The sequence below is a fragment of the Anastrepha ludens genome, chromosome 5 (genome assembly GCF_028408465.1).
Source record: "Anastrepha ludens isolate Willacy chromosome 5, idAnaLude1.1, whole genome shotgun sequence".
Lineage (NCBI taxonomy): Eukaryota > Metazoa > Arthropoda > Insecta > Diptera > Tephritidae > Anastrepha > Anastrepha ludens.
The window spans coordinates 126,818,977-126,832,645 of NC_071501.1; the positions used below are offsets into that span (position 1 = coordinate 126,818,977).

At 37.3% G+C, this 13,669-nt stretch overlaps 1 protein-coding gene across 1 annotated transcript in view; it reads left to right on the forward strand.

Annotated features, from left to right (window-relative positions):
• Positions 1-13,669, forward strand: part of LOC128862689 (ras-related and estrogen-regulated growth inhibitor-like protein) — a 31,282-nt gene that overhangs the window by 5,364 nt on the left and 12,249 nt on the right. The window contains exon 2 of the mRNA XM_054101345.1: positions 13,280-13,360. Coding sequence (XP_053957320.1) covers positions 13,294-13,360 — 67 coding nt within the window. The 5' untranslated portion in view covers positions 13,280-13,293. The remainder of the gene's footprint in view (positions 1-13,279; positions 13,361-13,669) is intronic.

A 13,669-nucleotide genomic window follows, 5' to 3' on the forward strand; every position in this document is an offset into this window, starting at 1 on the left:
ATGTATTTTTCACTTTATTGCTGGCGTACATATAAATTCGATCAACGGTCGATGCTTCAAGCATTATTATTGTTTTACCATATATGCATTGTTTCACTTATTTATGTGTATTTGGTTGTATAGCCATTGTTGCTGCAGCACAAAAATAACTTCCGAAATTCCAACATTCCTCTTCTATTTTAAAATTTTATGCGGCCAATTCGACGCCTTTGTCATGGCAGCTTCCACATCAGCTGGTGGAGAATCAACAGCATCGACAGTCATCGGCTCTGAAAATTGCCTCAATAGTTTTACTGGCAGCAGAACTGAAACGAATTTGTCAAGCTTAAATTTTAAAAAGATTAAAAAACAATAGATTTCGCTTTTCCTTGTCCACGCGTTTCGATACATTATGTGTGTATTAGTGTATTAAGGCGATCGCGTTCAGAAAACAATTCTATTACCTTTTAAATTTCATATGCAACATATGGACTAAGAGTCGCTCATTAGCTGAATAAAGCGCAAAAGGAGTCAGCAGTCAGTTAGCGGATCTGATAGGAGCAAAATCTATGGTTTCGACGCATTGTCGGAATATTTTCACCCAAGCCAAATTACAAACTTACAAATTACCAAAACAAAAAAAAAAGATTTAGAAATAAAGACACCCTAATTATAGACCTGCAGTCTGTACGATCCACCTTAAAATTTTAAGAAAAAATGGGAGAGAATGTTGATTTTATCGTTCCTTGACTCACTCGTATACATCCATATGCACTAGCAGCTGATAGTATGTGAATACACACATACATACTTACATACTGTTTCTATGTACATATTCGAAAGTCAACTCTATTCCTTTTGCACCATTTAAGACAAGCGTCAAATGGATATTTCTGATTAAAATCTCAAATGAAAGGTGGAAAAAAACATTGAAAAAGTTAACATGCCGCATGAAATCACTAATATCTCTCTAACCATATTAAGGTCATAATCATCCATAGTTACTAATATGAACAGTAAGCAAGAATGCATGCTTGAGATATTCACTAGATGCAAGAAAAATGTGTCGAAAACCTGATCGTAATTGGTATGAAAAAAGGCATTAACGGATTTGGAATTGCTAAAAGTGTGATCTGAATCTGGAGTTCACTGCACTTCTGTATGTATGTACATAACTATTACCCTGTAGTTCTGTTGACATTTTCTCCCTGAATTTGAATTTGAAGAGGTCGAGCCAAGGAGCACCAGGAGATTTGGTGGCTCCTAAAACACTCAGGCTAAAAAGCCCATTGTATTTAAAGCTCTGGAAAGGGGGTAGATAGTCAAGGAGGGAGGGAGAAAAGTATGAGAGATAGAGATAGGAAAGAATAGAGACAGAGATAGAGATAGTTAGTCCTGTAAGAATTTTCCAGATTCTTTGGCGAATCTGTAAATATCCTCCAGTTTTGGAGAACGAATATTACTCATTCCCATGACATCGGAACCCAATACCCGTAGTCGCGCTCTAGCAAAGGCAGGACACACACAGAGAAAGTGCTCAGTGCTATCCGCCTCCTCCCAGCAGGACAGGCATACCGGGTCCTCGATGATTCCAATGGTGGTCATATGCTGACCCCATGGGTTGTGTCCTGTAATGATGCCGACCATCAACCGAATGTCTTTCCTTCTAAGTTTTAGTAGAAAGTTTGACAGTTTTCTGTTCGGACTTGTCACAAAACACTTTGCAGTTCTGCAGCGTTCTAGACCGGACCATCGCTCTTTATGTAGATTGCCTACATAATCGTTGATCCAATTCTTGATTCCTGCGGGACTGATTCCGATTATTGGCTCTGGCCCCTGTGGGGGCACCGCTGATCCACGGTTGGCCAATTCGTCGGCAATTTCGTTTCCTTGAACACCGGAGTGTCCCGGAGCCCATATAAGTACAAGCCTGTTTTGTCTTGCGACAGAATTAAGCTTCTTCTTACATTCTTGAACAATCTTCGAGGTTTGCTTCGCGTTCTCCAGGGCCTTCAATGCAGCCTGACTGTCACTGAAGACTCCAATCTGTTTCCCGCTCCATCTCCTCTCGATTATCCATTCGGCTACTTTTAGGATGGCAAAAACTTCTGTTTGAAAAACAGTTGCCATTCCCCCCATAGCATAGTGATACTTATTACTATCGTTTAAGTACCATCCGGCTCCAGACCCTATTTCAGTCTTGGACCCATCGGTAAAGAAAATATCCGTCAAACCTCCCTGCATGCATTCTGGATTGCTCCATTACTCACGCAATGGAAATCTGCCATCAAATTTCCTTCCGAACGAAACTGTGGGTATCAGGTCATCTTTAGGTGCCAAAAACAGTGGATACTGCTCCGACAGCAACTTAAAGAATTCTCTGTGTCCCGAAGTTCCATCTTCGTGCCAGAAACCATATTTATGGAGTCTACACATTGCTTTTATTGCTTCCTGTTGTATCTTAAGATCCAGGGGGAGCAAATTAAGCATAGCATTTAGGGCATCACCAGAGGTTGTACTCATGGCACCCGTGATGCATAAACATACACTTCTTTGCAGCCTGTATAGTTCCCGGATTGTGGACTTAACCATGCTCCGTCGTCACCAGACCACAGAAGCGTAAGTGATGATTGGTCTGATAAGTGCCGTGTATATCCATAGGACCACAGCAGGTTTCAGACCCCAAGTTTTGCCAAATCTTCAATGCACGATTCACCTTCAGTGAAGCGTGTGTCTCCCAGGTCAGCTTCTTATCCAAGATTACTCCTAGATATTTAACTTCGTTGGAAAGACCAAGTGTCACACCTTTCAGTGTTGGAAGACTGAGTCCATCCAATTTCCGTTTTTTCGTAAACAAGATGGTTGTTTTGTTCGGATTAACGGAAAGGCCTTGTCTCATGCACCAATCATCGATTTTGTCAAGGATCCTCTGCACTTTCGTGCAAAGCCTCCTTAAGGATTTATCCGATGTTAGCGCACAGACGTCGTCCGCATATGCTTGGACGTGAAAGCCGCTCCCTACAGCTACAATAGAGGTTAATGTAACGAAACGTTCGATTTTTCCGAACCCTATGCACTAGGGTTAATTTTAGTTATTTGGCAAATTTTGCTGGAATGAAGCAAAACTTATTTTATTATTTTTTTAGTGCCATATGTTTTTTTCTTAGCGTGAGTAACATCAAAATCGTCACAAAATTTACATAATATAGCTTCATCCTTCAATGGTCCGGCATGAAGTACTTGAAATTGCTATTTATTTGTGTTCATACAAGCATTTGTGTTAAGCGGGCCACGAACACGCAACAAATAAAAACATATGGTAAACGCCCACTTATTCGCATATGTACGAGTATGCATGTACATGCACACACATATACACATTCAAGAGGTGTCTTATTTTAAATATTTTGATTCAGGAATTTCGCATTTTAAAAACAAAATATTTACCTAATTACCTGCAAATGTACTTATTAACATGTGTACTTGTACTTTAAAAATACACACATTCAAATTCTGGATTATTTACATATTTTATTTTTGTTTTTTATTTAGTGATTCGATCTCGACACAGCAAGGGCAAACCTTGTAATTATTAGTGCTAGTCACAATAGGTTACAATTTTCATAATAAAATTTACAAAGATATTTTAAATTACATTGAAAAACAAATCAAGTTAATATTACTTAAGAATTAAATTAAATTTATAGCCCTTAGTTCGAAAGCAATTCATTTAGATCAGAATATCTTTTATTATTGCGCCCATCGAATTCTTCACAACTCTTCTTTCAAAACTGGCAAAGAAATAGTTCAGTGCTGCCAAATACAAATGTTTTATTCGCATATTCTCTAAATGGTCGGCGAATCAAAAGCAGCTAATAAATGCTATTACAATATGTCCATACATAAATGTGTAAATATGTATGTAATTATTGTGGCATGATATATAAGTTGTTGTTGTAGTTGTAGCCATATAAACATTCCCCATACATGCACGGAGAATGCTGCTGGAGTGACAGTCCTTGGCCGGATATAAATCCGGGTCGTTTCGCTAACGTAGGACCAACTAGCGTGTGAACGATGGCATGTCAGTTGGCACTTCTGCTAACGAACCGACAGACTTGGATGCAAACTCAGTACGCACGACACCTGTAACGACAGAAAATACAGCAGAAAAGTGTGATACGCGACGATTAAACTACAGGATGATTGAAAAGTAATGAGCCTTCCCGCGCGGGGCGTCTGCCAAGCGATCAACCGAATCGGCTGGAGAGGGAAAATGATTGTTGGAGCTTCCACTAGGAACCGGTCCCAGTTCGCTGGCAACAGCGGTGCAGTCAACATCGCTCCGCGCGTGAAAGCTGTTTTAAAAGTGTGTGTTGAATTTTGCCGTGGCGAAAATGCACCTGATCATTTTCTCGACTCTCGAGGCATCGTCCACAAGGAGTTTGTACCTCCAGGAAGCACTGTAAACTCGGCATTTTACAAAGAAGTGTTCCTTCGGCTGAAAAACCGCGTCGCCCGGGTTCGGCCCGACCTCGTCAACAATTGGACCCTTCATCACGACAATTCGCCGGCGCACACCGCCTTCCCCTGCACCTCTGCATTGGCCAAGATGGGGGTTCCGGTGCTTCCCCACCCTCCCTACAGCCCAGACCTGTCCCCTGCGGACATCTTCTTGTTCCCGCGCCTGAAAAGAAAGCTGAAGGGGAGGCGTTTCGACTCCATCAAGGCGATCCAAAAAACCCGTGACACCCGAATTGAACGTGATTCCGGCGGATGAGTTTAAAAAATGTTTCCTGCGGTGGAAGGACCGCTACTAGCGGTGCACACACTGCAAAATGAGGAGTTTAGGAGGTCAAAAACTACAAATTTGAAAAAAATTATTCATTTGCACTTTTTAGGGTTCCTAACCAATACGTTATGAAAAATAATGATAAACAAGAATGAATGGGTACTCGGGAAGCCTGTACCTATTACCCAAAGCACGTTTATTATGTTGTTTTTGCACGTTGTTGGTGTGTGTGTCGTATTATTTATGTACATTAACTACTACATTTTCTTAATTGTGTTTGAACTTAAAAATACTTGTAAGTACCTAACTTCTAACCTATACAAACTTACCTACATAACTAAAAAGGAAAAGTGATAGGAGTAAAACAGTTAACAGAAATAAAAAATATTTATTTAGGAAAGGGAAAAAAGTAAGTATATTTCAATACCTATACATGATACAATACTATATAGGTTGGGTCCTTATTTAGGTATATCTATAGTTTATAATGATTAATAATCAGGATGCTTTATCATCATCTTCATGTTCTTGGCCATCATCTTCGTTTTCGTCATCATCATCTTTATTGATGACGTTTTCTATTGAAGGATTTTCCAACATTTCTAAAACCTCCTTAGCAAATGGTTTCCTTCTTTTATAGTGGCTCCTCCTCTTCGATGCAATTATAGGATCGGAAGCTATAAGCATCCAGTGCGCAATGTCGGTATTGGTGTCGATCCTGGAGGTCTTTCTAGTATGGAAAAGCCGTACGCTTTTAAATTCCTTTTGGCTGGCCTCCAATGCATCTTCGGAGAATAAACCTACAGGTAGTGGCAGCTCCTTAATAATATCTGCTCCGTGTATCAGGAGTTTGTGGACAGAAGCACTCATTTTGTACCAGCCATACCTATCAATGCAAAGTTTTGCAGTTTCAATACTGTAATTTTTGAATTTTTCGTGATTTACGTTGAATCCGCATGATAATACGCTTAGGGTGTTGGCGAATCTTTTGATGATTTCCGTATCTATACCTGTTATATTAGACGATTTGGTAGGCTCAGCAAAAAATTTCCTGGCCGTATTTCCGTCATTGGAATTCCCCCCTCCTTGTTTCGGTTGATCCACCACCAATCCCATTTCTTTGTAGAACTTTTCAGTTATCTCGTTTTTTTCTTTTTTTAATATTCTCTTTGGCTGCTGTGCCCCTGGCTTGCCATTGCTGCAACTCTATTTTATACGAGATGTGGAGTAGATACTCGTAACACCTTAAGTACGAATGGAGCACAGATATACCAAACTTGAACGGAGCCTTGGAATATTGTTTTCTCAAAAGCAAATCTATGTTGTTTAGCTCATTGGGTGATGCTTTACATATGTTGCAAGCTTGCGTTGATGATGTGTCAGTTAAAACGTTGCAAGTCTTGCCATCCATCATTGTACATACAGGATAATGTTTGAAAGTATATGTTTTGTCGTTAAAAGTTACTTTCGTAACCTTTAACCTCGATATTTGCTCTTCAATTTCGTCGTAATGCAGCTTCACAGATTCTTTTGTCTCTTTCTCAATTTGCAATCGAATAATGCGGCTATATCTTGAGGAGGAAGGACTAGGGTTTTGCCATATAATCTGTTTTCCATTCCTTGTTGTGTTCTCTGACATTTGTAATGGCACAATAGTACACAAAATAATGTTAGTGTCACCATATAATGAGTTGTTTACAAAACATTGTTTGTATATGGAATGACCGCCACTCCCGTCAAGACCCCATTTGTACACCACTTTAATGGGTGCGTTCTCTTCGTGATCGTGGTGTGTAAGAAGTACATCCTGCTGTACATCTGCAAGTCTGCGTACCGTGTGGTCAAGAACATCTTGGACGGGGATTTGGACTTCTGTTTCTGATATTTTTATATTGTCAGGGTAGCACTGTTTCTTTGTCTGCGCTATAACATTGTATGCAGGATATATATTGGCACCCCGAGATTTCGCCCCTCTTTGCATGTGAATGTAATCTTCTTTACCCATATCAGAGTCAATGATGAACGCTAAAGCCTCCTCAGGGGAATAGGGTGTGATACCAGAAGTCTTTGGTGTATCATGAATTTGTTTTATGCGTTTGTATCTGCGTGGGCTGGTGGTCAATGCCAGGTTCACCATTCGTCCAGCTGTTCTTTTCCCAGATTTTGTCAGACTAGCTTCAGCGGCAGCACACAATACCTCTGGAGTTATTTTAGCAACAATTGGTTGAACACGTCTTCTTTTTGTTCGTACAGAGCCCTCTTCGAAAGATTTTGATGGTCTGCCTTTAACACTTTTTATGTTTGAAACGTTGCTCACAGTTTTCACTGCTGGTAAGTCCAAGTCGTTTTTTAACCATGCTGAATTGTACTTGGTGAATCTCTCAACCTTCCAATTCGAGTTCTTCCATTTTTTCAAAAGTTTCGAAACAAACACTTTGAGAACACATTTTATTCGTAACGCACTGTCTTCTGATTGTTTATAAATACTATGATTGTCCAATATGTAACTAGTTAATCGTTCCACACACTTAGACGATGATAATTTATAAAAGTTTTCATTTTGTAGCACTAAAATCAGATCCATTTTTCTAACATGTATTTTCGAGTGACTTTGATCACTCCGACTACCTGTAAATAAAAGAGGATAGCGTCACAATGAGTTCGTTTGAGTTCTCAAAATTCACAATAATAACGGCCAACTAACTGTTAACTGCAAATATCGAAGACAGAAAACGGTACTTAGCGGAACTTTTTTTGTAAGTCTAAGTAAACATGAATTATAAAAGGAAATTTAACTAGACATGCAATATAATATTTAAATACTTACGATTACATTATTTTTAATTTTACTGTATTAATAAAATGTACATACCTGTAGATTCCATGTTATTGACTACTGTTGATATTTAAACACGAGGCGAAGGAAACAATGCGTATTGTTCATTCGACGGTAGAAAGCAAATTAAACGTACAATCATTTCGCTTATCTGCCGGGCCCTCCCACTCCTTTATTGTAAACATATTAAAGGTGAATTATTCGCTTTGTGATGGAACGACTATTAGACTCGAAAATATAAACTAATTTAGACTTTATCTTCAAGTTGATAAATCGCTTTTTGACCTCCTAAAGTCCTCATTTTGACGTGTGTGCGGTGTATTGACGCTCAACGGTCCTATTTTGGAGAATATTAGTTGTATACTATAAGCCAGAAGGTTTAATAAAACTGCTTAAAAAAATAAGGCTGATTACTTTTCAATTAAACCCTGTACATCAGTTTCGATATAAAAGCACGCATCATAATAGCACGACTACCACCATCGCCACTACTCAAACATTAATTGAGAACTTAATGTTCCAATTTATCCGTCGGCTATTTCGAACTCATTCAAACTTTTTCGCGGCTCCACCTTGATCACACGCGATGCATCCACCAACATATTCTTTCTGATGACCCAACACCATCTTGCCCACTCTGCCAAATGGATTTAACCCTTTTGCATCACCGCTCGAAATACGCGTTATATTCAAAATATCAGGTCCGTCCATAAGCTCGTGCATTTTTTAAAGGTGGTTTTAAAATTAATAAAAAAGATGTTTAAAGTAATTATTAATCAATAATATATTTTCCTTCATTATTTACAATGTCTTCCCAACGTTTAGGCAAATTTTTAATTCCTTGCTCAAAAAATGTTTTGTCCTTGGAACCAAAATACGTTCCGATATTCCTTTTTATATCTTCCTTTCAGGAGTAGTTCTGGTGTTTCATCTTTATCTAACTATTACCCTTTGCGAACAGGATTATTGTAAAGGACCCATTTTTCATCACCAGTAACGATACGGTTCAAAAAAATTTCATTTTCAAGCCGTTGCAGCAGCTGAGAACACACATTCACTTTCTACTGAAGGTTGGCGACGGAAAGTCTATGCGGAGCCCATTTTCCCAGCTTTGAAACCTTTCCCAACTCAACCAGTTCTATATAGTTCTAGAAAGAATTGGACTAATGCTTGTCAAATATTAGAACAAAAACTCAAAATAAATATATCACTGAAAACTCAAGATGAAATTGACTCAGCTATTGTATATTTCAATGATAGCGTAGCAGTCAGTTGCTTCCTCTACACCAACACCGAAAATGACAAATAAAGAAAATATCCCAACTTACATTAAAGAGAAAATCGGCGAAAAAAGAAAGCTCCGCAAAACATGGCAAACCACCTGACATCCAGCAGATAAAACCAAACTTAATAAGGCGACAAATGAGCTAAAAGCACTACTTACAAAACACAAGGAGAGTAAACTTCGAAATTATATGGCAAACCTGGGAACAGCAGCATCTACAAATTACTCCTTATGGAAAGCAACAAAACACATCAATGGCGCTGTAATACAATACATAAACCTCCCATCAAAACAGAACCCGGCTCATGGGCAAAAACAAGCAAAGAAAAAGCCGATACCCTAGCCCAACACTTCTTAGACACATTTACAAAACATTAACATTAAATCTGATAACATAATAAACGTTCCGTAAATGAAAACAAGAAAGACCACCGCAAGCGAAATTAAAAATCAAATAAGACAGCTAAACGATAAAAAAGCTCCAGGATATGATCTAATAAATGAAAACATTTTAAAAGAGTTACCTGAAATAGCATTGTAATTCATAAGAAATATATTTAATTGCATGTTAGAGCCTAAATACTTCTCACGACTATGGAAAATTGCTCAAATTACCGCCATACCCAAACGAGGAAAAGATGTCACCAAAACTGCAGCATATCAACCCATCAGCTTATTGCCAATATTTTCAAAGGTGTTTGAAAAAATATTGTTCTTTCCGATTAGAACCAATTTTGACAGCAAAAAAAGTGATACCAAGCCATCAATTCGGATTTAGACAGCAACCTCAACAGTCCAACAAATCCACAGGGTTGCTAACAAAATACTTAGCGATATGAATGACAAAAAATATTGTGTAGCTGTATACCTGGACATTGCAAAAGCCTTTGATAAAGTTTGGCATAAAGGACTTTTGCATAAGCTCAAACGAATCTTTCCACAAAACTACTTTGAAATTTTGAAGAGCTACATAACTGATCGAAAATTTTATATAAGATATGAAGACGAATATTCCGATATTCTACCAATGACAGCTGGAGTACCGCAAGGTTGTGTATTAGGTCCTCTTTTATATCTAATATACACCGCAGATGTGCCAACTCCGACAACAGATAATGCAATGATAGCAACGTTTGCAGATGATACTGTATTAATGGCATCAAACAATGACGAAAAACAGGGGATCTTTACACTTCAAAAATTAATAAATAATACAGTAAATTGGTTTGACGAATGGGGTATAGAAGTTAATAAAGACAAAACTATGCAAGTTATATAAACAAACAAAATGACATCAAAATATAATCTTACCTTAAAAAACAACAAAATAAAAATCTGCCCAGCAACAAAATATCTTGGAATAACTATTGACGAAAAACTAACATGGAAACAGCAATCATTAACAAAAGAAATCTAATTAAGAATAAGTACCGGCAATTAAGTTGGCTAATCGGACGAGCATCAAAACTGTCACTTTATAATAAGGTGACTATATACAAAACAATTATTACTCCTATCTGGAAATACGGAATAGAAATATGGGGAACGGTTAAAAACACAAATCTTCAGCTCATACAGCGAACACAATCCAACATAGACACTATCCATCTTAAACATAGACACTATCCAAGAAACAATCACAAAATGTAGCACTAAGCATTTCCAGCGACTGTCAGTCCACCCAAACGAACAAATGCGTAAAATAGTACCGCCAGAAAATATCAAACGAAGATTAAAGCGACTCACACCGACTGATCTAACTATAAGATTTACTGTGTAATTACAAAAAACAAAAAAAAAAAACAATAATAATTATAACAGTTTCTTCTTACATTGGTAAAAGAACATAATATATTATATATAACATATTGTTTATATATAACATACTGTAATAAATAAAGGGGTGATATAAAAAAAAAAAACTGAACCAGGTGCCTGTGAACTGTTCCATGCGATGAATTTAACCTCTCAGCTATCATATCGACTGTCAAATTTGGCTCAGCTTCCACGAGTTCGAGCAAGGCGTCGGAGTTAAAGACTTCAGGACGACCAGCGTACGGGGCATCCTCCACGTCGCAGTTACCACTTCGGAATTTTGAAAACCACTTTTGCGCAGTCCTTTCACTCTCGGTATCCTCTCCGTGAACAGTGTTTATTTCAGCAGCAGCAGTTGTTGCATTTTTACCACTTTTTAAAAAAAAATACAAAATATGCCCCTCATACGCGTTCGAAGATTCCATTTTATTTTTTAACAATACGTGCTTCTATCCGCGATTCAAATCACTTGTTGAATGCACAATATATCAAAGAAAATATAAATAGTTCCGTTACATTCCGCGAAAATCGTACAAAAGTGAAATTATAAGTAAAATACGCACGAACTTATGGACTGACCTGATACCTTGCGTCGGTAAGACTTTTACTCTTTGTTCTAATGAAAAGGAATGCTACAGATTACCAAATTATCTATTTTCCTCAAACTTCAACAAAAAAATAATTCATTGGGGATTATTCCGTTCTTGGTGATAAAAGAGAGTTTTTATTCGCCGATTATTCCGTCGAATGATGCAAATGGGTTAATAATAAAGCATATACATGTTTTCCGAGTGCTCTGCTTTGGAAGGAGCTAGACGTAGATACATCAAATACAACTGGGTTGAGATGCTTAGGAATCCCACAAAGCACAACATAGATTCAATCAACAGTCTCATCAAAACTATCCCATTAATCATATAAAGACTGGATGATCATGATCTCTTGAATATTTCGTCCTCACAACACACTTTTTTAATTTTGCAGAGCTGATTACCTGGGAACTAATGCACATAAATAATATTAACTCGTTAATTTATTTTATTTGGCTAATAAATAATAATAATAATGGCCAAATGTGCCCCATACATGCCTGTGTTTGTTTAACCAAATAAAAATTAATGGAATTGTGACGGCTTTTTGTTTTTTTTTTACTGAAGAAAATTTGCGTATTTCAAAAGACAAAATCAAAATCAAACCTTCAATTCAATAATAGTGCATAAGAACTACGAAGATCAGACTAATAATAGTGTCAGCTTCATTTCAATTGGTTTCTTCGTGGTAAAAAAATTCGGACATACGTAAATACATATAATACACATAATCTATAAGTGTGTGTATGCGTGTATATAAGTACACAAAACCAAATAACAATAACGTTATAAAAATTCCTTATGAATTCTTTAGTTGTTGTCATAAACCGCTTATTTCAGACACTCTCTACTTTCCGCTACTTTCGGACCCCATCTCCTGCATCCGTCAGCAAAGTCAACACCTTTCTTAAGAAATCTCAGAAACAAAAAATGTAGATAGGCCATATAATAATGAGATGTATAATATACATACACACATGTATTAGTATTTGAGTTGTTTGTATTTTTATTTTATTTTAATTTTGATAAGCATTTTCAAGTGCTGGTGATTTTGCACAGAAACGAAAACAAAAGCACAAAACGCATGCATTGTACTCCATACTTCTGTAAAGACAACGGAGACGGCTATCAGTCAGGTTCGTGATTGTGTGTACATTCGGGATGCCGATTCGGTATTATTTAAATATTGAAAATCCCGGGATTAGGTGATATGCATTCTGAGATAATTTTTTAGTTTTTTTAGGTAAAAATGTTGGAAAAATTTGAAATAAAATCTTATGTGATTTTATGTGCAATAAATTTAGACTTTAAATGTTTTGCACATTTAGGTATTAGAGTTTTTAGCACAAGTCAAAATTTAAATTGGCAGCTACCGATGTTGCTAAGCCTTAACTTAAGTGAATTCGATAAAAAAATATGTATTAACAACTTATGAGGCGGCCGGCGTAGACGATTGGATGCCCAGGTCAAGAAACTGTTTTTTTTTCTTATAGGAGTCGCTCTTCAGCAGGCGATGGCAAAACTCCGAGTGTATTTCAGCAATAAAAAAAGCTTCCCATAAAAACCCATCTACCGTTCGGAGGCGGCATAAAACTGTGTGCCATATATAGGAGAGGGAGCTTAGCCAAACTCCCAACAAAGGGTGCAAAACTGCAATTATATATACCTATATAATATAATATATGAGAAAGTTTATGCTTACTTGGATTACATAAAAAATATTCCAAAATCCCGGCAACAAAAATTATCGCTATTGTGTAGCCCGAACAACTAAAAATATGTGAAAAGTCAGCACATCGCGACACATACAAACATGCATACTCGTATATTCATATTTATATATGTGCATGTAATATGTCCTACAAGCAATAACGCATGCACAGGCATGCAGATACTCTGATTTTTACGCTTTTAGAAGTAGAAGTTATTTGTGAACGAGTAATCGTATCATGACTACATTAAGTTTTCATTTGTCTTTTCAGTGATAACAACAAATATGAGAGCAGAGGATATACCGCGTGTGCGCATCGCAGTCATTGGAAATGCGGATGTCGGAAAATCAGGTGGGTCAGTCATGCATTTGCATATTTTCATACTAACTTGCATTTGCCACTTAATAACATTTGTATTTGTACAAACATATTTGTATGTATGGATTTGCAGGTATGCATGTATATGGGTTGAGAATTAAGTGAAGCTAAACAATTGAGAAACTGCAGTTATCAGTCATACAAAACACTTGAACTTGTCAGTCAATGTCAAGAAATCGTCACAACTGCTAATAAAGTATTAAAGACTAATCCTAAATGCATAAGCCATAAATACTTCCAGATGAATTCTTCCTTTTTGCGCGTCATCCGAGTCAGGCGAGT